The 25,111-nt window shown below is 39.9% G+C and overlaps 1 protein-coding gene across 1 annotated transcript; it reads left to right on the forward strand.

Moving 5' to 3' along the window:
• Nucleotides 1–249: 249 nt before the first annotated feature.
• LOC107807187 (small ribosomal subunit protein eS12) lies at nucleotides 250–2,210 on the forward strand. Its single transcript, XM_016631521.2, has 5 exons — nucleotides 250–345; nucleotides 931–977; nucleotides 1,392–1,683; nucleotides 1,832–1,897; nucleotides 1,987–2,210. The coding sequence occupies exons 2-5, from the start codon at nucleotides 970–972 to the stop codon at nucleotides 2,050–2,052; spliced, it is 432 nt and encodes a 143-aa protein (XP_016487007.1). The 5' UTR covers nucleotides 250–345; nucleotides 931–969; the 3' UTR covers nucleotides 2,053–2,210.
• Nucleotides 2,211–25,111: the final 22,901 nt, after the last annotated feature.

Consider the following 25,111-nt stretch of genomic DNA (forward strand, 5'->3'; position numbering starts at 1 on the left):
TAATATATATACAATTCATGTATAATATATACATAATTATATATATTCAATGTATAATATATGTATACCGGCTTGAAAAAGTAAAGATTGAATCTGACAGGCTATTTGTGTAACAATACCTTATTTCTACAGAGAAATAGGGGGTGAGCTGCTAAATGGGTAGACAATATGGGCCGTGGTCCAGAAAGATGATTTTGGGCTTAGAGACCACGACTCGAGTATAATAGAGTAAAATTGTGTAGGGTTTTAGTTTTTTCTAAAGCCTAGAATATAAGAGCGCAAGCTTCTCAGCATCTCTATTTCCTTTACTGCGCGACGCTGCTCTCAAAATCGCTCTCATCGGAGGTATTCTATCTCTCTCTATCTCAATCTTTACTTATTAATCTCTTTATCCATTTTATATAAGTGTTCGTATTGTATTAAACAAATTGAATCTATACAGTCTCTTGTATATTGTGCAATTAAAGTTTTATGTTTTGCATATCTATCTATGTGTGTGTGTGTGAAAAAACCAATCTTTAGGGGTTCGTTTGGTTGGAGAGATTAGGGAAAAATAATCCCGGTACTCATTTGGCATTATTGTCCTCTGTTTGGTTGGTATCTTCATTTCGGTATAACCAAAACCAGTACATAATTTATAGCTTAAAATAGGTATTTTGTGTTCTGTTATATGGTATACAAGATCGAGTAACTATAATGGTACTATCAATCTCCTTTAGCAATGCTGCATAACTAGTCAGTGAACGAAATGAATCCTAAGTAATTCATGTCATTACTAAGAATGGGTTTTGAAGGGAGAAGTTCTGTTGGTTCCCACACAATTCTATTCATGTTTAACTAAATTATGCTTAATTTTAAGGTTGGTAGTTTTCCAGCCTTTTTGTTGACATAATTTCATTTTCTGACTTTATTTTTGTTTGTTTTTGGCAGATTTGGTTTATATCTTGAAATAAGATCCAAGAAGAGAAAATGTCTGGGTGAGTAGTAATAGTATTATAGATTTAGCAGCATTAACTGATGTGAACTGACATGAAAAGTGTTGTACCTGGAATGCACATGTTTCTATGATCCATATTTTGGTGAATGTTTATTGAAAACTTACCTTTTCTTGGTTCTCTCCTAAATTTGGTAACTTGCATTTTGTTAACATGAACAAGCCATATCAGTTCTCTTTTTAATAAACATGTAGCTTTCTTTTTTGGTTTTGTTGCTTTAGGTAAATAAGCCCCCCTCCCATCTTTTCATGTTTTATCATTTCGATTGTCTTGTATTCATCTTTCCAGCAATTTTTACTTGATGACATTTTCTTATTATTTAGAAGCTCTTGATTTAAATGGTTTTCTTCTCATTTCCATGTCATTTTGTTTATTTGTTGATTTAATGTAATGTAGTGAAGAGGCTGTTGTTGCTGAGACCCCAGCTCCAGCTCCCGCTCTTGGTGAGCCCATGGATATCATGACGGCGTTGCAACTCGTCCTCAGGAAATCACGGGCTCATGGTGGGTTAGCTAAAGGTCTTCATGAGGGTGCAAAGGTTATTGAGAAGCATGCTGCCCAACTTTGTGTATTGGCAGAGGACTGCGACCAACCAGACTATGTGAAATTGGTCAAAGCGCTATGTGCTGATCACAATGTTAACCTGATCACAGTTCCTAGTGCCAAGACACTTGGCGAATGGGCTGGTGTAAGTAAAACACTATTGGTTCTGATGAAAGTATAAACAAAAGCAGTTGCTGCCTTTCCTATTTCAACGATTAATCAACCCAGAAGTCAGTTTGAGTTTTGAGAGCTAAATGCTGCAACTAATTTGTCTTTCGTTCTTCATTTTGCAGCTATGCAAGATTGATTCAGAAGGCAAAGCAAGGAAGGTTGTTGGGTGCGGTTGTGTTGTCGTAAAGGTAAAGAATGAGATAAACCTAATATTATTGAGAGTAAATTTGTGTATCACTATCTCAACGTTTAATTTACTTATAAATTGCTTTTCTAGGATTTTGGAGAGGAAACAGAAGGACTCCACATTGTTCAGGAATATGTGAAGTCTCACGGAGTATGACCAGCATTGAATTAGTATTTGTAGTAAACATATGGATTTATCTTTCTCGATCGTTTAGCTTGTTTTCGAAGATATGGTCGGAACATTTTTGATTGTTAAACAACCAGATTTTGATAATTCCTTGTAGGCATTTATGCTTCTGCATTTGCCTTCTTGAATTTTGTTTTTTGGACCCTATGAATTAGCCAATTTTGATTATTAATTCTGTCATGGGATCATGCAAAATTCGATCTGTAGAGAATCGTCGTAGAATGCCGTTTGATTATGATTTGAGTTTTCAGTAAATACTGAGTTATTTGAATGAATTAATGATACGTCACTTTGTCACATAATTAAAATACTCGTGACTTTATAGTGAATGTAATTTAAATCATTGGGAATATTAATGTAAACCACTATCAATTATAGTTCAGTGAATGTCACTGAATTATGGTTGCCTAATTTTGACTGGTAATGCATGTTTATTGGTTACGTTCTAAACCTTTGTAAGTGAAGAGTTTCAACAAAATTAATAACTTTTAAGAGTTTTCCCTTAAAAAAGAAGAAAAAAGACTTAGCAACATTTGCAAGCCATTGACTTTCGGACAAAAGGATTTATTGAAAACAGAAATAGATTTAAAAGGATTCGAAATAGAATCTATTGAAAACAATAGCGAGATTGTCTTCTCTTTTAATAAATTCGATGAAGAGACGATATATCTAGATTTTAAATTAAAAGGAAGCAAAACACCACTGTATTTACTACACTTTTGTGGCAGTAGATGCGATCTGAGAATAAATTTGTAGCCATATATAGAGAGGGGGTCAAGTAAAATCCGTGGATGCAGATACATGCCTGCTTTTACATACTTGCACCTGTTCTTATTTCAATCATATATTATTCTTATTAGTGTCACAATGTCATTGTTGTGATAACGTAACAGCATTATTTATACTTCGTAATCCCATTTTAGAACAACCAAACGAAGGGATGCTTCTCTTTGTTTAACGACACTTAGATGTTAATGTTTTACTTGTGAAACAATCAGGTGCTTGGATGAGACGAAGACAAGAGCAAAACCATATAAATTCTCAAACCAAAAGCTGAAGGACTTAGGTTTGGAGTTTATACCAGTGAAACAGTGCTTATTGTATGAGTCAAAATCTAACTTTAAAATATTTGAGCCAAGATAGTACTAAGGGAGGAGTTCCCAAGTCGTCGTTTGTCGAAATGGCCCAAGGAGCAGCGAAATCTGTGGTCGAAGAGTCAACGAGAGCCGTAGTCGAGGTGTCAACAAGGGTCGAAGTCCAGGTCGAGTATCGTAGACGTAGTTGTAACGACTAGTTTTCAAGATAGGATATTAAAGAGAATATTCTAGTGGATATTCTCTGCACTTGTACTATTAGAGTTTCTTAGGAATATGTCCTATTTAAATAGGAAAAAAAAGACAATGATAGAGGATATGTGATATTCATTTGTAAAGAATACACTTTGACTTAAAGATTCGACTCTCACTTGCTAAGATACAAACATTGATTCTTGTCCATACTTTCCCACTAGATTCGAGAATAACTCAAATATTCAAGGGATTGTCTATCATTCATCATTGTAAGGAAGAACATCCACTTATTCCGTCTTTTCTTGAGTGACTCATTCCCTCTATTTACTTAAATACCACTTATTGCTATTCATTGTTATTAAATGCAAAGTTATTATTTATGATTTGTGGAATGTTTACTACACATCACTGTTACTAACTGACCACACTTGCGTGATATTTATTGCTTCTTTAAGAACCTCATCTAAGGATATTATTATTAGCTAAGATTATCCCTTATTTACATAAATCTAATTATTTGAACTAAGATCTATATTTTTGGGTCAAACAATTTGGCGCCGTCTCTGAGGATTTCTTAGTTAAATTTTTAGTTTCCTCTAGATCTACAATTAACGCAAGACACTAACGTCAAAAAAATTCCGAGATCTCCTTTCTTTGTGTGTACAAAACCCTACATGGCAGGTAACCAAGAAGAAAGGACTAGAACAACAAGTGGCTTCCCAACCACCTGATGAACGTCATCAACGAAAGCTGTGAAACAATAGGCGAGGACACGACTCCCAACGTGTCCCCTAGGCGAGAGAGGTCACCACCGCCACACTGCAGCATAACAAAACCAAGCAGAAAAGGGACCTCCACGTCTACAGAAGAAGGGACAATCCCAGCTGTGAAAAAACTCCTCGAGGCATGGCTAACCGACACGCTAGCAGGCGTCCTCAACAAACCCGTCCCAAGTGTGACTGAAGAAACCGCAAGGGCTTGCGCGATACAACCAACAGACGAGTAGTGAAACCAACCTATCCCTCCAAAGACAGGTTTTACACACAATATCGTTGATAGTGCAGGTGACAATGCCCTCGCTGCCATTCTAAAAAGGATGGAAGAAATGGATAATGAAAACAAGGCGCTCCAAGATCATATGAAAGAACATCAAGAACGGGTTGACAAGAAACCTGGCGCTCCTAAGCAGCTGCCGAAAAGGGACGCCGGTAGGTTCATAGAGCAGTCGTACAATAATGATGCAGCCCCACATGCCATACCGAAGACCTTCAAAATGCCGCCCTACCTCAGGATATACAACGTAATCACCAATCCTGAATATCATGTGACTCATTACGTCACCGCCGTGAAAGGCAACGACCTTTGCCAAGGAACAAGATGTCCTCCATTCTGCTGAATAAGTTTTGCGAAACCCTCACAGGATGGGCATTAACATGGTATTCGTAGCTACCATCTCACTCCATAGAAACTTTCAAAGAAATGGCCGATAAGTTCGTAACCGCCCATGCCGGAGCCAAGAAAGCCGAGGTGAGAGTAAATGACATATTTGCTATCTGGAAATCCTTGGGCAAGAGACTAAGGGCCTTCCTCGCCCGGTTTAACCGAGTAAGCATGACTCTGTCAAACGTATCCGAAGGGATGTCGATCGTAGCCTTTTAGAACGGGTTGAGCAGAGATGGTTCAACAGTAACTAGAAAACCGTTGAGCCGATTGATGAAGTATCCTCCAACCACTTGGGACGAAATCCACAATGCTTATTGTGCCGAAGTCAGAGCAGATGAGGACGACCTCAACATGCCAACTCACCGACTAACCTCAGTACAAGCTGAATCGAGAGAAGATCGAAGAAACAACACCAGAACAGATCATCCAGTTCCGTGACCTAATAGGGAGCGACATCAACCATATATCAGGACATCCGCTACACCCTCCCTCCACTACGAAGAAGGCCCATCTAGGACAAGGACAGGAACTCATCGGAACGAAAGAGGTATACCTCTATTATTATCTACTCACAATTTTTGTGTGTCACCTACAGAGATAGTCTACGCTCTAGAGAAACTCGGACCGAAAGTGAAGTGGCCGCCAAAGATAATATCAAACCCGAACATCAGAAAGTCGTAAACATGTTACGACAAGGGCTTCTCAAAGAACTGTTAAGCGACAAGGGGAGGACCAACTTCGCCAGAGGACGTGAACATCATGGCCCGCCAAAGCTGCCATCACCAGCTCGTACAATAAACATGATCATGGGCAGCAACGACGATGCCTCTATCAACGGCGTGAAGTTCACCACCACTCACAAACTCAAACGGTTGATCACCCGCGAACGGTATTACGGACTCGAAAAGAGTATCATCTTCGACGAGTCAGATGCCGATGATTTGACTTTCTCTTATAATGATGCCCTTGTTATTACTTTATGTATTTTAGATACCAATGTCAAACGCATCATAGTGGACGATGGAAGCGGTGCATGCATTATCCATCCCCGAGTCGTTACCCAAATAAGGCTCGAGGATAAGATAGTGTCGCGCTGCATTACACTAACCGGTTTTAATAATACAATTGAGAGAACATCTAGGGAAATTACACTCTCCGTCTTGGCCGGCAGCTTAACCGTAGAGACAACATTCCATATCATGGACCAGGCCACCGCGTACAATGCCATAGTGGGCCGATCATGGATACATCCCATGAGAGTCGTACCCTCCAACCTATACCAAGTGATTAAATTCCCAACACTATGGGGGATATTCAACATACATGGGGAACATCGCACATCCCAGGAATGCTACCGCATTGCCTTAGACAACATGACCACCCAACAGAAAAAACAAAGAAAAAGAGGCATAACAATCAACAAGGTCGAGGTCGGAGCAAGATGAGATAGAGGACGTCATTAAGGATCCCGACACGGTCGAAGCCGTTGGATCAACCATAGAAGACCTCGACCCCATTCAATTGGATCTCAACGGTCATAGCAAGAAGGCTTATATTGGCTGCAAACTTCGAGAACCAGGTAAATTCCGCAATTCTTAATAGGTAACGCATATTTGTTTGCTTTTCGCCATGCAGATATGCAGGGTATCCCAAAGGAAATCGCCACGCACAAATTAAACGTTGACCCATTCCACCCCCAGTGAGACAAGTCAGGCGTACATTCAACCTCGTTATCAACGATGCAGTCTGCAGGGAGGTGGAAAAACTGTTAGAAAACAATTCCATCAGGGAGTTGAAGTACCCCAAGTGGGTCTCCAACGTAGTTATGGTCAAAAAGAAAAATGAGAAATGGCGGATGTGCATGGATTTCACAGATTTGAACAAAGTATGTCTTAAGGATTCATTTCCATTACCTCATATTGACCAACTCATAGATGCAATGGCCGGGCATGAGCTACTAAGTTTCTTGGACGCTTACTCGAGCTATAATCAGATCCTCATGGAAGAAGAAGATCAGGAAAATACCACGTTCATCACCTACCAAGGAACGTATTGCTACAGGGTTATGCCTTTTAGACTGAAAAACGCAGGGGCTACTTATCAGAGGTTGATAACAAAGATGTTCGAAGACCAACTCGGCAAAACAATGGAGGTATATATAGACAACATGCTGGTCAAGTCCAAAAGGGGAGAAGATCACATCGATCATTGAAAAGAAACTTTTGACATACTCAGACAGTACATAATGAAGTTGAACCCAGAGAAATGCGCGTTCGATGTATCCTCGGGAAATTTCTTGGGTTTTCTAGTATCGCAACGAGGGATCGAGGTCAACCCAGACCAAATCAAAGCCATTGAGGGGATACCAGAACTCTTGACCACCAAAAAATAAGTCCAAAGTTTGACTGGTCACATCGCCGCCCTATAAAGGTTCATCTCAAGATCATCGAATAGGTGCCATAAATTCTTTGGCATACTCAAGAAAGACAACGACCTCGAATGGACTTCTGAGTGCGTCCAGGCTCTGCGAGAACTAAAGGCATACCTGTCATCACCACCCTTGCTTTCGAAACCCGAACTTGGGGAGTAACTCCTCGTCTATCTAGCCGTATTCGAGATAGAAGTAAGAGCAGTCTTGATAAAACAAAGGTATGCAATATTCCATCTATTACATTAGCAAAATATCATCGACGCCGAGACGAGGTACCCACACCTCAAAAAATTGGCTCTTGCCTTGGTCGTAGCTTCACAGAGCTTAGACCATATTTCCAATGTCACCCCATCTCGATCGTCACAACTCCCCCCCTCTCCCGAAGAGAATTTTGCATAAGCCCGAGCTATCGGGAAGGCTGGCCAAATGGGCCATCGAGCTAAGTGAACACGATATCACATACCAGACGCGAACGACAATATAGTCACAAGTGATCGCCGACTTCGTACTCACAAGTGAATCCGTCCAAACTTACCACAAAACACAAGACCTTTGGGTCCTATACACCGATGAAGTATCCAACGCGTCAGGGTCCGGACTTGAGGTCCCAACAGGCGAAGTGATTCGCTAGTCTATAAGGTTCTTGGATATGACTAACAATAAGGCCGAGTATGAGACCGTAATTGCAGGTTTAAGGCTAACACTCAAATAGCACCCAACTCGTAGTCAACCAAGTCATAGGGACTTTCCAAATCAAGGAACAAAGATTGCAAAAATACCAGACCGAAATCTGCAAGCTACTGCTTGAGTTCGATGAATGTTAGATCGATCAAGTCCCACGAGAATAGAATGCCGAGGCAGATGGCCTCACCAAACTAGCCGCAACTACCAAAAATATCACGATCGGAGACAAAAACGTGGTCCATCTCCTTAATGTATCACTAGACCAAGTCGAGGTAAAAACCATAAACTTAACTTGGGACTGGCGTAATCGTATTGTCGCATACTTGCAGGATGACACACTCCCTGGAGACAAAAATAAAGGCCAAGAAACTAAGAATGCAAATGGCAAGATACAGTATCCTCCGCAATGAGCTGTATAAGAGGACTTACGGCGGCTCTCTGGCGAAGTGCTTAGGCCCGAACCAAACTCAACGCATCCTTGAATAAGTCCACGAAGACCATTGAGAGGCTCACCCCGGCAATCGGGCACTGGTCAGATGTCTCATACGGGCGGGATATTACTGGCCCACCATGAAAAAGAATACCACAGACTTCGTGAGGAGATGTGAGCAGTGCCAAAAGTACTCCCCAATTATTCACCAAGAAGGCGAACATCTCTACTCGGTCACCTCCCCTTGGCCGTTCATCAAATGAGGAATGGAAATCGTGGGCCTCCTCCCAACAGGATGAGGTAATATACGATTCCTTTTGGTTTTAACTGACTATTTCTCTAAGTAGGTGGAAGCATGAGCATTCACCCAAATACGGGAACATAAGGTAATCATCTTATATGGAGAAATATCATCTGTCGGTTCGGCCTTCCCAAAGAAATCATTTGTGACAACGGACCCCAATTCACAGGAAAGAAAATCACCAAATTCTTCAAGAAATGGCATATCAAGAGGATACTCTCGACACTATATCACCCCGCGGGTAACGGGCAAGAAGAGTCCTCTAATAAGTCAATACTAAACATCATGAAGAAGAAGCTCGAAGACGCTAAGGGACTATGGTCGGAAATACTACCAGAAGTATTATGGGCCTACCGAATAACTCTGAAAACGAGCACATGAGAGACACCATACTCTCTAGTCTACAGGATCGAGGTAGTAATACCAGTCGAGGTCGGAGAACCTACCCTAAGGTAATCCCATGAGAGCAACACAAGTAACGACTAGAGCAGAAGGCAGGAACTCGACGAAGAGATATGGCCCTCAAAAGAATGGTCACCCAAAAATAACAAGCAGAACGCTATTACAATAAGAAAGTAAAGGTGAGGCCGCTTAAAGTCAGGGACTATGTTCTTAAAGCTAAAACTCATGCAAGCAAAGATCCTAAGGAAGGCAAGCTGGGAACAAATTGGGATGGTACGTATAAAATCACAACCGAAGCAAACAAGGGTTCATTCACATTAGAGACAATTGAAGGAAAGCTATTACCAAACAATTGGAATATCAGCCACCTCAAATACTTCAACTTCTGAGAGAAAAAGCCCTCCCAAGTTGTACTCTTTTTTCCCTCACTTGAGTTTTGTCCCATTTAGGTTTTCTCAAGGAAGTTTTTAACGAGGCAGCAAAGGGAACGCTTGGAGTCGAAGTATGCGAAGGTAGGGCCGTGGTTACTATTTCATTGCTCGACCTCTCAATACTCTTTAGATCGACCAATGAAAGGACTAGATGGATTGGGACTAGGACTGGAATGCCAGCCAATACCCAAAAATCTATAAATTTCTCCAAGTATGTAACCAAAGCAATAATGTCAAAGCAATAAAATTTACGCTTATCAGCACACCTTTTTCGCATTAAGATTATGTTTGATTACGATCAAACAAACACCTACCGGCCCTCTGCCGCGATTTAATGAAAGGTTACATTCGACCCCGCTCGAACAAATACCTACCGTCCCTCGGCCGTGATTTAATGAAAGGTTACGTTCGACCCTGCTCAAACAAACACCTACCGACACCCGACCACGATTCAATGAAAGGTTACGTTCAACCCTGCTTGAACAAATGCCTACCAACACTCGGTCGCGATCTAACGAAATGTTATGTTCGACCTCGCTCGAACAAGCACCTATCGGCCCTCGGCCACAATCTAACGAAAGGTTATGTTCGACCTCGCTCGAACAAACACCTATCGGCCCTCGGCCACATCCTAACAAAGAAACAAAAATATACACAAGTACAGAAAATAAACCGCAGGAAGAGAAGACGATGCAAGGAACAACTTTGATATTTCATATACGTAAAAACTATTTATAATAGGCTCGTGAAAACTGTCACGACCCAAAATCTCACCTATCGTGATGGCGCCTATCTCAATACTAGGCAAGCCAACAATCTCAATAAAATACCTTTTTTTTTAAATTTGAAAACATAATATTTAAATTCAGCGGAAGAAATCTCACAAATATAGATATAAACACTCTCCAAAACCCGGTGTCACTCAGTACATGAGCATCTAATATGAATACAAAGTCTGATTGATAAAAACACCGTATGACAATATAGAACAGTACAATAACTAAGAGAAAGAGAGAGTCAAGGTCAGCAGACGCTAGGCAGCTACCTTGATAGTCTCCAACGGATAGCACTCTAAGATCTAACAGTTGTCGTGTCCGAAAGCACCTGGATCTGCACACGAGGTGCAAAGTGTAGTATGAGTATAACCAACTCAATAAGTAACAAGACTAACCTCTAGGATGAAAGTAGTGACGAGCTCCGCTGGTACAATCCAATACATAAATAATGGTACAGAAATGTAGGCATGCTTTCAAGTTCAACAGTTAAACTCAGTACTAGCAAAATAGATCAATTCTGCATGATATGAGGAATGTGACATCTCATTGGAAAGACCTCATGTACTACTGGTCACTAATCATTCTGTCACTAGGTACTGTTGATGGCCAATCCAGCCCAGGGATATTCCATCCCGTATATATATACACATCGACTACCAATCAGTCACTCAGTACCGTATAAGGCCAATCCAGCCCTGGGGTAATTTATCCCCAAATATAAATGATACGGACAAGATCCATGTCCACGGAAAATTCATCACAATATAAATAAGTAAGCAAGTCCATGCCCTAGGAAGTCTATCTCGAATATATAATCATCTACGCTCACTGGGGGTGTGTACAGAATCCGGAGGGGCTCCTTCAGCCCAAGCGTAATATAAAGCCGATATGGCCTACTGCAGGCGGGCTGTCCCGATCCGTATAATAAATAAGCCTATAAGGCCTGCTGTAGGCGGGCAACCCCGATCCATATAATAATAAAGCCTATAAGGCCTGCTGCGGCGTGCAGCCCCGATCCAGAACAATAAAGCCTATAAGGCCTGCTGCGGCGTGCAATCCCGATCCCATAATAATAATAATAATAATAATAATAATAATAATAATAATAATAATAATAATAATAATAATAATAATAATAATAATAATAATAATAATAATAATAATAATATATATAAAGCCAATATGGTCTGCTGCAGGCGGGCAGCCCCGATTCAATAAATATCCTCACAATGGATGAGCATGACTGAGTATGAAATGTACATTTTAAAATAATTAATTCAACAGCAACACGACCCTATGGGTCCCAAAATATTGGCATGTAGCCTACACATGATCTTTAATACGAGTCTCAGCTCAATTTCTCTAACACGTGGAGGATACGCGGATAATAACATGATTCATTAATTTTACAACTCCAAAGCATTTATTTAAGTCACAATTTCTATGGTGCACGCCCACACGCTCGTCACCTAGTATGTGCGTCACCTCCAATAATTGATATAACACAAAATTTAGGGATTCATACCTTCTGAACCAAGTTTACAAATGTTACTTACCTCAACCCGTGTAATTTTTTACTCCGCAATGCCCTTGCCTCTTGAATTGGTCTCCAAAAGCCTCATATCTAGCCACAATTAATTCGATTCAGTCAATGCAAATTATTGGAATTAATTCCATAAGAAAATACTAAGTTTTCCAACAAACTCCAAAATTTAACTCAAAAATCGTCCGTGGGGCCCACATCTCGGAACCCGGCAAAAGTTACAAAATCCGAAAGCAAACCACGAGTCTAACTATACCAATTTTACCAAATTCCGATATCAACTCGACCTCCAAATCCTCAAATCTTATTTTCAAATCCCTAGGTCCAAATCTCCGATTTACACCTCAAAATCATGTAATCTAGTAGGATTATTCGATGATAATTCAATATTATGGAGTAGAAATGATCACAAGTGACTTACCTCAATAGTTCTTGTGATTTCTTGCTCACAAAATCGCCCCAAGTCATGTTCTTTCGTCCAAAAATGTTGAAATGAGCTAAAAAAAATAAAACTACTCAATAAAAATACTATGCTGGTCGCTAAAAGCCCAATTTCTGTCACTAAAAGTGCCAAATCTAGTCGCTAAAGGAGTGCACCAGAACCTGTTGCACCAACACTATTTATTTTCACTAAAAAGGCTCTAACTCCATCATACAAACTCGGAATTTGACGATTCTTGTTCCTATGAGTCACTAATAATAATACGAACCCAATCCTTGAATCAAAACTCAATTCGGAGCTCATTGTCTCAATGCGATACCAATTTCGCTCATTAAACAATTAACTCATATTTCGCGCTAAAAACCCAATCGCAACTTGATGAAATTAAACCAAACATTCCAGATCATTCCTATAATTCATTATCAAACTCCCGAAAGTCTCGAAATTGAATTTCGATCTCTAGAACTAAAAATGGACCTTTGGATCATTACATGCTTATGCTCAAAACACAAAACTCTTCCCAGACAACATGTAGTATATCAACCATAACCTTTTGTACCCAACTCCAACTGCCAAACGATTTAAAGTTCTGAAAACTAGATACAAAGGGCTACAACTTTTATGTTTTGAAAATTTCCATATTCCTTATAGATTTCGAGATTTTAGCTTCCAAAGTCCCAACGCGATTGCACCAGTTGCTGCCAAAAACAGTTTATGCCAACAGAAATTTCAGCAACTTCAACAAGGCGCCAAACGATCCAAATCCCATCCGAGCCATTCGGGACCTTGTCCAAATATACCAATAAGTCCCGTAACATAACACGGACCTGCTTGAGTCCTCCAAATCACATCAAACAACATCAAAACTACGAATCGCACCTCGAATCGAATTATGAGTTTATGAATTTTCCAAATTCTATAATTTGCGCCGAAACGTATCAAATCAACTCCGATTGACCTCAAATTTTTTGCACACAAGTCATAAATGACATAACAGAGTTGTTCCAATTTCCAAAATCGGATTTTGATCCCGATATCAAAAAGTCAACTCTCCGGTCAAACTTTCAAACTTAAGTTTCCTATTTTTGTCATTTCAAGCCTAATTTAGCTACAGACCTCAAAATAAATATCCGGACACACTCCTAAGTCCGAAATCACCATACAGATCTATTGGAATCATCAAAATTCTATTCTAGAGGTCGTTTATGCACAAGTCAATATCCGGTCAACCTTTTCAACTTTAGTTTTCATCTTGGAGACTAAGTGTCTCAATTCATTTCAAAACCTCACCGGACCCATACCAATTACCCCGGAAAGTCATATAACAATTGTAAAGCACAAATTGACCAGTAAATGGGGGATCGGGGTTGTAATACTCAAAACAACCTGTCGGATCATTACAAAAATGCCGGTAAAACATATACAAAAAATTAAAAGAAAAAACTATTGGGCACCACCATCACGAACTTCAACATCCCCGTCGACTTGTTCCTCAACAACGTCGCCACCCTGACAATCGCCAATTTCGCCAACGCCACCTTCACCCTCAGGATATGGAGCGCCATACCAGGCATTCTCCTTGAGCCGGTCTATACCCTCATCTCCCTCGTCCTCACTGGCCTCAGGCGTAGTAGGATTATACCCACAAGTGACTCGAGCTTCACGAGCCTTAACACGAGCATCTTCGAGGGCAGCCTCAGAAACGAATCCAGCCGTATGCAAATCTCAAAACACAGCTAATTGGGCCTCGGCATGAATCCACTCCTCATACCACTTCCAAGTAACATTAGGAAAATCAGATGTACGGAAAAAGGATGGTTGCACGAGTAATCGGGCCTTCTTGGCCTCAAGAGCAGCAACTCGATCGTTGAGGCCAGAAGTCTCTCTCTCCAACTCTCCAATCATATCATCGAGCCATAATTCTTTAAGATTTGCCATTTCTAAGTCATTTTATCGCTAAGAACGGAGAGTCTAGATCACCACCTCAAGAGACTATACCTTCCTCAAAGCCTCCGACTGAGCGAACTCCGCCTTCCCTAGATCTTCTGCCTTCTCGGCGACCTCACCACTTAGAGCCTCCTATCTGAATTGACACTGCCTTCGACCCCCTTGCTGAGCTCAAGCTCTTCCTCTTTACTTCTCAACGTCCCTTCCAGGATGTTGCACTGCCCCACCATCTACACCTGCTCCTCATCCCTGGCCTTCAAATCCTCCCTCAGTTGGCGCACATCGCCACCCTCATGAAGCTAACGGTACTTCTCAAGGCCTTTGAGGTACTTGTCCTTCAACTTCACATAGATATATTTTCTCCTCTGCTCCCTATGAGCACTCTAAATTTCTAAGACGACCGTCTACAAAACGAACAAAAAAAGTTAGAAACTATGAAAGAACAAACCTAAAGGAGAACAACTAACAGCGAATATACTTACCCGAAGTGCGAGGTTGGCAATGTTATTTGACAGGTCACTGTCATTCATATCCTTAAGGGTCGTACCCTCAACTTCGTAAGGGAAAGGATAATCTTCTCTGTATTCACAAGAAGATTACGATCCATCAGGATCGTAATAGTGCTCGAACCCCCCTCCAACCTCACTTCAAGCTTAGTAAGCCCCTCGTCGATCATCCTCAGCTCATCTACATCTATGCCGGAATCAGATCCAACAACCTCCTTAGCAACAACCTTACCTCTATCATCAGTCAAAAGAGGTACGTCCACCGCAACACCGGAAGACGAGGCCTCTTTGCGTCTTGTAAGAACATGGCCAACACGGTCCACCATGCCTTCAACCGCAGCCCTCTCTGGTTATATGTCTGTATCCTCCAGACAAACGATCCCGGGACTAGCCTCTAGGCACTCCCTGATATGCATTGTGGCCGTCTCCCGAAAGACAAAGCCATAGTCTCCTACATCAGTGGCCGCTCACCTCTCCTCCATGACGTCCACTACCCTCCTCTTACGAGGCATAAAATACTCCTCGCCAGGAAAAGACTCATCATCCTCATCTATAAGACGGTATAAGGGAGAAGCTGAGATTTCTGTGGTCGAAGTCCCCACGGCCGAGGAAGGAGCACGTTCAGACATAGTAACATGAGGGACCGAGACACGAGCAGAATTAGCCGCAGTCGAAGAGGGGGTGGGAGCTGATGACACAGTAGCTTTCCTTTTTCAAAACGAGGGTGCGAGAGCTTTTGACCTCTTCGAAGATCCCCTGGCCGAAGCTAAGAAAACCACATGGAAAGGGGAAGATCAACAGAGGTAAACAAAATGAAAAAGAACTTAGACTCCAATGATAAGAGGAACTTACCACTCGAAGGGAGAGTAGTCCCAAACCTCTTAAAGAAACCCTACCACTCATGAATTCTTACGATGTGAGGGAGGAGTCGACTAACCCAGTCAGAAATATGTTCGACCAAATGATGAGGTGAGGTCTTAGCTGTATGAGAAAAGTACAAGAGTTCAAAGCCCACGACCAAGCACGAGAGAAAAGTCAGATACCTACATACAAGGAAATTAGACACTTACGAGTATAATTCCAAGCCTCAAGAAAATCGTCAACGTTGGCCACCGCGTCCTCGGTTCTGACAAAGAAAAAATTGAACCAGAATTGGCGGTTGGCTTTGTAATCTATATTCACCACCAAGCACTTGCCTCCTTGGTAGCGAAGGTTCAACATCGTCCCCCTATAAAAGCTGGGGGCAAACATATGTATTAAACGCCGAAGAGTCAGTTCGACCTCGGCCATCTTGGTAAATTTGGTAAGCATCCTAATAAGCTTATAAGCGTACGGTGCGAGATGATCTGCGAAAATACCATAATAATGACAGAATTCCTCCGCCAGCGGAAGGAGTGGAAGAGTGTAGCCGACTTTGAAGGGGTAGGCGTAGAAGGTGTATTACCCAGGATGGTGGACCTGCACCGTATCCCACCTGGCCGAGATTAATTCGATGTGATTAGGAAGGCCAAACTTAGCCTTAAGCTCTCCCAATTCCTTCACCGTCATCACTGACCGAAAGGCTCTAGGGTGATCATAAGGTAACTTGGAGAAATCAGATCTAATATCAGGGTTGCGAGGAATTATCTCCTCCACCAATGGGAAGCTTCTATCCTCGACAACGGCAGAAACATTCTCCTCATGAGGGGGAAACACCATTGCCAAGGGATCGCATCACTTCCCTCACTAGACTCAGAAGGCATGTTAGACATGTTTTGATATGAAAGAAAAGTATCAAACGATGAAAATCACTGGAACAGAGAGGAGAGGTTTAAAGCAAGGAAAGGGCAAGAGAGTAATGTAGGGTTTCGAAACAACAGAAAATTTAAAACTTCAAAATCGCACCCAAATACCTCTATTTATAAGGATCTTGGCACCACGACCGAAAATAATTCATCATTACTGGGCACCGAAACCAAAGTGGCAGGTTCAATCAGAGGTCACACGTGAAACGAAGCGACACATCGGGAATATGCATCATAATGATGTATGACATCATTATGTCATCCTAACTCGTGGACAGCATAACTCCAACAAATCACCCGAAAAAATTGAAGCGTTTGAAATGAGCGGCCCGCATAGGCCCACGTTGTCAGTTCGCCGTAACCACTACGACCTGCACAGCTAGCTCGATTGTTTCGACCACAACGAACAAGATCTACTCATCGAATCCGCCTGAAGCTGGCCTCAATAAGCGGAGGGACCAAGTGTATGGGTCAAAATCTGACTTTAGAATATTTGAGCCAAGAAAGCACCGGTGTTTTAAAAGGCATTTTCGGAGCGAGCCCTGGGGCGAGGCGCACCAAAAATGCCCCGAGGCGATGGTGTGGGGCGAAAGTCTCAAGAAGCGTACGCCCAACAATTCAGGTGGTACGCCTGGGCGTTCGGGGCGTACGCCCAGGCGTTCGGGGCATACACCCAGGGCGTTTGAGGCATGCTTTTTAGTGAAGCATAAGACCCAGAGACTTTTTCAAATTAAAATAAAATTTGTTGAATAAGTCCTTCATATAATACCCAAATTCTCAAAAGTCAGCTTGATAATTACTCAAAAGTTTTAAAAAGGAACTAAAATGTATTAAATTTAAAAGTCAAGACCTTTTTTTTATTGATTGAAGCCCTAATTCATGGTCTTTCCCAATTCTTTATCTTGTCCGCTAGTCTGCTAATATCTCCCAAAAATAACAAATATTTAATTTTTTTTTACAAATACAAAGAGAACTTCATTCTCCTTCATAGCAGCAAGTTCAAAGTTCAAATTGCAGGTTAGTCATCCTTTTTTCCCTCCATGTAGAAAACTTTATTCTTTTCGACTCAAGTTACTTGTGCTTCTAAGTAGCGTATAATAGATTGTTTTGACTAATTTTTTGTGGGGATGGAGCACATATATATATATATTTCAAATATTTATAGTTTTCTTCAATTTGTATGCATTTTAAACTATTTATAAATATTTACTGTAATTATATTATTTTATAAAATATTAAAAATTAAATACCTATGGGGCTTACGCCCCATACCTCGGGGCTTATGCCTCGCTGAGGAATATGTAAAATGCTTCGCCTTACGCCCACGCTTTTTAAAACATTGGATAGCACTAAGGGAAGATTTTCTAAGTCATCGCTTGTCGAAATGGCCTAAGGAACAGCGAAGTTTGTGGTCGAAGAGTCAACGAGAACCGTAGTCGAGGTGTCAACAAGGGTCGAAGTCCAGGTCGAGTATCGTAGACAGATCTGTAACGGCTAGTTTTCAAGATAGGATATTAAAGAGAATATTCTAGTGGATATTCTCTGCATGTGTACTATTAGAGTTTATTAGGAATACGTCCCATATTAATAGAAAAAAAAGACAATGATTGGGGACATGTGATATTTATTTGTAAAGAACACACTTTGACTTAAAGATTCGGCCCACTTGCTAAGATACAAACATCACCATTTTACTGAGATTCTTGTCCATACTTTTCCACTAGATCCGAGAATAACTCAAATATTCAAGGGATTGTCTATCCTTCATCATTATTAGGAAGAATATCCACTCATTCCATCTTTTCTTGGGTGACTCATTCCCTCTATTTACCTAAATGCCACTTATTGCTATTCATTATTATTAAATGCAAAACTATTATTTATGATTTGTGGAATGTTTACTACATATCACTGTTAACCAACCACACTTGCATGGTATTTATTGATTCTTTAAGAACCTCATCTAAGGATATTATTATTAGCTAAGATTAACCCTTACTTACATAAATCTAATTATTTGAATCAAGATCTATAATTTTTGGTCAAACACGTATATGAGACAATCAAGAGCTTGCAGGAAAAAGGGTCAGCTTCCATTCCCTACTAAAAAATGATGAACCAATTCGAATTCAGTCTTAGCTTCCGAGAAACTTTGCTTGCATTGAGGGGCGAGCAGGTGGCAAAGGAAGATTCTAGATTTAAAGTTAGCAGGTTCACCTTTTAATATTCTCTTGAAGTTATGGGTTAGAAGTTTAGAATTAGTTACAATTTTAGTGGTTTTTCACATATACATAACCGAATGCACACAGAAATATACTTGGCTATGGCGTTGCCCTTTTGTGCCTCTACAAAATATATGTATATTTATGTCCCTTGTCGAAAGTATTAGGTTCAGTTAAACTCGTTGAATATAGGTGTATTGGTGGTGAAAGAATGTTACACATGGAATATTGGAATGCTGGCATGGCATGGTACGTGGAACAATGATATGGCGACAAGTGATTTTCTTAATTGATAAAGAAGATAAGGCACAGGAGAAAATATCCACGAGACGGTACCAAAAACAAAAAGAGAACCTGGCCTAACAGTTGGAAAAGAATAAATGAGGACGAAATGAATAAAGAATAAAAAGAAGGAAAGGTACATGAACCAAAAGTAAATAAGGAAGGAGAATAGGAATAGATATGAGGCATTTATAGCAATAAATACGCCAGTTATAGATATTCGAGATAATGGGCAATCAATATCATTAATGCCCATAATCAACCCAAATTATGTAAGTAAAACTGTTACTTTTGTATATTCCTATATAAGGACACATAATTCTATTTGTAGAGACAGATCAGAGGCAATATTGAAATATACTCTTTACTTTTCTGCCTTCTCGAAATTCTCTACCTTGACTTTGCAATTTTTCCATCAATTATTTCCTAAGTTATTCTTATTAATTTTCTTTGATATCATTATGAAAGTGAAGTAAAACTTGATTATCAGTAACCCTTTTTCTTCTAAAATTAGATTTTGGCCAAAAGACTTATTTTTGGTTAAACAAATTAGTTCCGTTGCCGGGAATCTGATTATTTTTTCACTTTCCAAATTCACTTTACTGACAAACAATCATGCCAACTGCCAACGACAACAACCAACTGAACCAACAAGAGGGAGGAACTCCACTACTCCCTTCACCACAAGAATCTCCTTGACAGTCCCGAGAGGGAACACCTCAAAGATCAATATCACATATGAATGATCAACAAGGGGATGAGCAGACTGCTGAACAGGACGCATTAGAATAATTAATCGCAGAACATGTCAATAGTGCCCTTCAAGCTTTTGTTAGTGGATTGCCAACTGTGCCACCAACTCCACCTCCAAACAATACTGTGACTATAGAAAACCCACGCTCGGGACTTGCTAATTCAGGAAGCGGAGGAACTCCCAGTAAATCTCGTGATGGAAGGTAAGGTACACCAAATAATTCTGATTTACAAAGTATGGTACTAACTTTGCAGAAACTGCTGAAAGAGAAGAATGATCGCATAGAACAAATACCTGGCGTACCATCCGTGATTAAAGGAGTGGATATTGATAAATAGTCACAACATCCCTGGAAGCCAAGTGCATCACCTTTGCCTATTCCTAAGAAGTTTAAAATGTTTGATATTACAAAATATAATAGAGCAACTGACCCACAAGATCACGTAACCGCGTTTACATCTAGTGTGAAAGGCAACGATTTAACCAAGCAAGAAATTAAATCAGTGTTGGTCAAAAAATTTGGCAAAACACTCACGAAAGGAGCACTAATATGGTATTCTCTCTTACCTGAAAGCTCTATTGATTCTTTTATTGATCTTGCAGATTCATTTATAAAAGCACATTCGGGAGCTCAAAAAATTGAGAAGAGGATGGAAGACATCTTTAAAATAAAATAAGGGGATACTGAGCTACTCAGGGAATTTGTGGATAGATTTCAACGTGAAAATATGATGCTACCGCGAGTACCTGATAATTAGGAAGCCATGGCATTTGCAAGTAACTTAAATTAAAAAAGCTCAGAAGCCACGAGGAGACTTAAGGAAATATTACGAGAATTCCCTGCTACAACATGGAATGATGTGTACAATAGGTACAATACGAAGCTGTGGATAGAAGAAGACAGTGGCCAGATAGAAAAAGTTTATGTTAGAATGAAGCTAAGCCCGGGAATGAAAGGTAAACTTGTCAAATTTTTACAAGCTAACACAGATTTCTTTGCTTGGTCGCATTCAGATATGACAGGTATACCATCGAAGATGATGACCCGCAAGCTGAATGAAGATCCTTCATATCCACCTGTCAAATAGAAGAAAAGGAAGCATGGATCCTTCAAAAATCAGGTGATCCAGGATGAGGTACAAAAACTTTTAAAAATTGGATCAATACGAGAGGTAAAATATCCTAACTGGCTAGCTAATACTGTAGAAGTACCAAAAAAGAATGAAAAATGGCGAGTTTGTGTAGATTATACTGACTTAAATAAGGCTTGTCCTAAAGATTCATTCCCTTTACCGCACATAGATCAACCAATTGATTCTATTGCAGGACATGAGTTGTTAAGTTTTTTAGATGCCTATTCGGGATATAACCAGATAAAGATGGACCCTTTAGCTGAAGAAAAAACTTCATTTATCACAGACAAGGGGACTTACTGTTATAAAGTCATGCCTTTCGAACTAAAAATTGCTGGAGCCACGTACCAAAGATTGGTAACAAAAATGTTTCAAGAACATCTAGGAAAGACTATGGAAGTCTACATTGATGATATGCTAGTCAAATCAGCACAGGCAGGATATAATATCCAGCATTTGTCGGACACTTTTCAGATTCTCTGCAAGTTCAATATGAAGTTAAATCCAGAAAAATGTGCCTTTGGCATGGCTTCAAGTAAGTTTTTGGGTTTTCTTGTTTCTAACCGATGTATTGAAGTGAACCATGCACAGATCAAAGCCATTGAAGAGATACCAGACACACTCACGAGCAAAAAAAACGTGCAGAGGTTGACAGGTAGGATAACAGCTGTGGGAAGATTTATTTTCAAATCTTCGGAGAAAAGTTTTAGGTTCTTCTCAGTATTGAAAAAGCAAAACCAATTTGAGTAGACTGACAAATGTCAACAAGCTCTTAAAAATCTAAAAGCATATTTGTCAAATCCACCCCTACTGGCTAAACCAAAGGATGAAGAAAGGCTACTTATCTATCTCGCTGTATCAGAAATGGTGGTAAGTGCAGTACTGGTACGAGAAGATAAAGGTAAACAATCTCCAATTTATTATGTTAGCAAATCTTTGTTGGATGCTGAAACTCGATACTCTCACTTAGAAAAACTTGCTTTAGCATTAATTATGGCATCTAGAAAGTTGAGGCCTTATTTTCAATGCCATCCTATCTCTGTAGTAACTGCCTATCCCCTAAGAAATATATTGTATAAGCAAGAGTTGTCAGGTAGGTTAGCTAAATGGGCTATTGTACTTAGTGAATACGATATTGTGTATCAACCTAGAACTGCGATAAAATCTCAAGTTTTAGCAGATTTTGTGGCAGATTTCAACGTAGGAATAGTTCCTGAAGCAGAAAAGGGACTACAGGTATTCACCAGATCTAATCCGGGTACTTGGACCCTATTTACTGATAGCTCCTCGAATGTTAAAGGAGCGGGCTTAGGTATTGTTCTAATCCCACCTTCGGGAGAAATCATAAGGCAAGAAATAAAATGTTATCACATTACTAACAATGAAGCAAAGTACGAAGATGTAATTACAAGACTGGAATTGACACGAGAACTTGGGATAGAGCGGATTATAATCAAAAGTGATTCGCAGCTAGTAGTTAACCAGATACAGGGGACTTACATAGCAAGAGAGGTACGAATGCAACAATATTTGGAAAAGGCGCGAGAATTAATCAGACAATTCCAATCATGGAAAATCGTGCAAATACCCAGGAAAAAAAATGCAGAAGCAGATGCACTAGCTAATCTCGCATCTGTTGCCGAAGTAACGAATGTAGAAAATGCTACCGTAATACATTTGTTCCATTCGGCACTCGACCAAGATAAAAATGAGGTAAATTTCAATAATTTAACTTGGGATTAGAGAAATGAATTTGTTAACTTTCTGCAGTACGGAATTCTACATGAAGACAAGAAAAGGTCTTAGTCACTTCGACGAAAAGCTGCCCGTTATTGTTTGGTTCGAGGAAACCTTTATCGAAATATGTTCGGAGTATCTTTAGCAAGATGTCTCGGACCTTCTCAAACAGAATAAGTGATGAGAGAAGTACATGAGGGACATTGTAGAAATCACGCAGGAGAAAGGTCCTTGGTAAAAACTCTAATAAGAGTAGGATACTATTGGCCAAAAATGGAAGAAAATGTGAATCGTTTTGTGGCCAAGTGTGACAAATGCCAATGATATGACAATAACATACATCGCCCAACGGAGCTATTATATCCGGTTATTTCACCATGGCCTTTTATGAAGTAGCGGATGGATATCGTGGGACCACTACCACAAGCTAAAGGAAAGGTACGATTTTTATTAGTATTAACGGATTATTTTTCCAAATGGGTAGAATTAGGAGCCTTCATACATGTACGGGAGAAAGAAGCCATGGAATTTATTTGGCGAAACATTATATGCCGATTCAGAATTCCAAAAGAAATCGTATGTGATAATGGCCAGCAATTCATAGGCACAAAAATCACAGAATTTTTTCAGAGTTGGCAGATTAAAAGGATAACTTCCACACCTTACCACCTCGTGGCCAATGGACAAGCCAAATCAACAAACAAAGTTATTATTAATAACTTGAAGAAAAGACTAGAGGAGTCAAGGCAAGTGGCCTGAAGTGTTACCAGGAGTCTTATGGGCTTATCAAACGACAACAAAGACAGGTACGGGAGGGACTCCATTTTCACTTGTTTATGGTGCTGAAGCCTTAATTCCAGTTGAAGTAGGTGAACCAAGTACGAGATATATACAAGCAACTAAGGAATCAAACGAGGAAGAAATGCGAATGAATTTAGATTTGCTCGAAGAAAGGAGAGAAGCGGATCTAATAAGAATGGCGGCTCAGAAACAAATTATCAAGCGATACTACAACCGGAAAGCTCATCTTAAATACTTTAAAATTGGGGACTTCATCCTCAAAAAGGGTTTTCAATCAATGAAAGCAGCTAATGTAGGGAAATTGAGTCCAAATTGGGAAGGACCCTATAGAATTTGAAGCATCACTGGAAAGGGAGCATATGAGTTGGAAACCATGGAAGGCAAAGTACTACCATCAAATTGGAACGTTGTTCATTTAAAGAAGTATTACTTCTAGGAAAAAGAAGTACCCATGGTCAGGTATCACTCAAATATGATTTTATTTTATTATTTTTAATAATACTAACCATTTTAGATGATAGACAAAAAGATAGCCCGTACCAAATGATGATATTAGACCCGAAAGACACGAGGAATACTGAATTATTTCCGATCTAGGTTATAACCTTTCTGATGGAGAAAAATGGTTAAGCAGTCATCATCTAAATGAATACTTCATAGTCCCGTGTGTATTTTTCTTTTCAGGGAATGGACCAAAAGGAAGAAACAATCCAGTGTAGGAGATTTCATACTTCAAAGCTCTAACACTGGGATATATATATATATATGAAAAGGCAAAGAAGACAAAAGTCAGAATTCAAGCCTGAATCAGCCTAAGAGCCAAAAATCAAGCCTGAATCAAAAACCTTTGAAGTAACCTTGAGAAGGTGTAAAACTCGCAAAAAGGACAAAAGATGGATACAAGATATACTCCAAGTTCTTATGAGTTTTTAGGTTAAGGTCAATAATTAGACACATGACAGTAGACCCAGAATTTTGAAACATGTTACAAATAAAGCAGTTATGAAAGAGTTGTAAATGTTATATTGCATAAATATAGAATGATGTACAAAATTTAAAAGTTCAAAGCATAAAACTTCCTCAAATCATTTGTTTTTCTACTTCTTTCATATATTTACACCAATATGAAGATGAGACGTCATCTTCATCAGTGTTGTTTATAAAAGGGCCCTCTTTTATAAAATTTCGTGTCTATCAAAATCACGGACTAATAAAGTATTTTTTAGTGCAAGATTGAATGTCAAAGAACAACAACAACCACCCAGTATAATCCCTCAAGTAGGGTCTGTGGAGGGTAGGATGTATGCAGCCTTACCCCTGCCCCAGGGCAGGGAGACTGTTTCCAAAATTGAATGTCAAAGATTGAATGTCAAAGAGTGGAACAAAAACTCAAACATCAAAATAGGCGGGAAAAAAATCCGAGATTTATATATTAAACTTTGTAAAAACAAAGTATTTGTTTGTCATCAAACCCAGAACAAGATAGAGGTAAACCAGCAACCATTCCAAAAAATAAAAAGAAAAACTTCCCACCAAAAATTTCTAAACAAAACAATCAAGTAACATAAAACATTAGGAGGCATCATCCACTGGAACATCAACAACGAGAGCATCATTGACGGAAGTAGAGGGGTCAGCTTGAGAAGAAAAGGCTTGAATATTAGCTTCACCGGGAGCAAGTCCATCATCTT

The sequence above is a fragment of the Nicotiana tabacum genome, chromosome 15, assembly GCF_000715075.1.
Source record: "Nicotiana tabacum cultivar K326 chromosome 15, ASM71507v2, whole genome shotgun sequence".
NCBI classification, from domain to species: domain Eukaryota; kingdom Viridiplantae; phylum Streptophyta; class Magnoliopsida; order Solanales; family Solanaceae; genus Nicotiana; species Nicotiana tabacum.

Excerpts from the sequence above, each read along its gene's own strand:
- LOC107807187 (XM_016631521.2), top strand. Across the intron at positions 1,684-1,831 it reads CACTTGGCGAATGGGCTGGT|CTATGCAAGATTGATTCAGA; the intron begins GTAAGTAAAACA and ends TTCATTTTGCAG. Across the intron at positions 1,898-1,986 it reads GCGGTTGTGTTGTCGTAAAG|GATTTTGGAGAGGAAACAGA; the intron begins GTAAAGAATGAG and ends TTGCTTTTCTAG.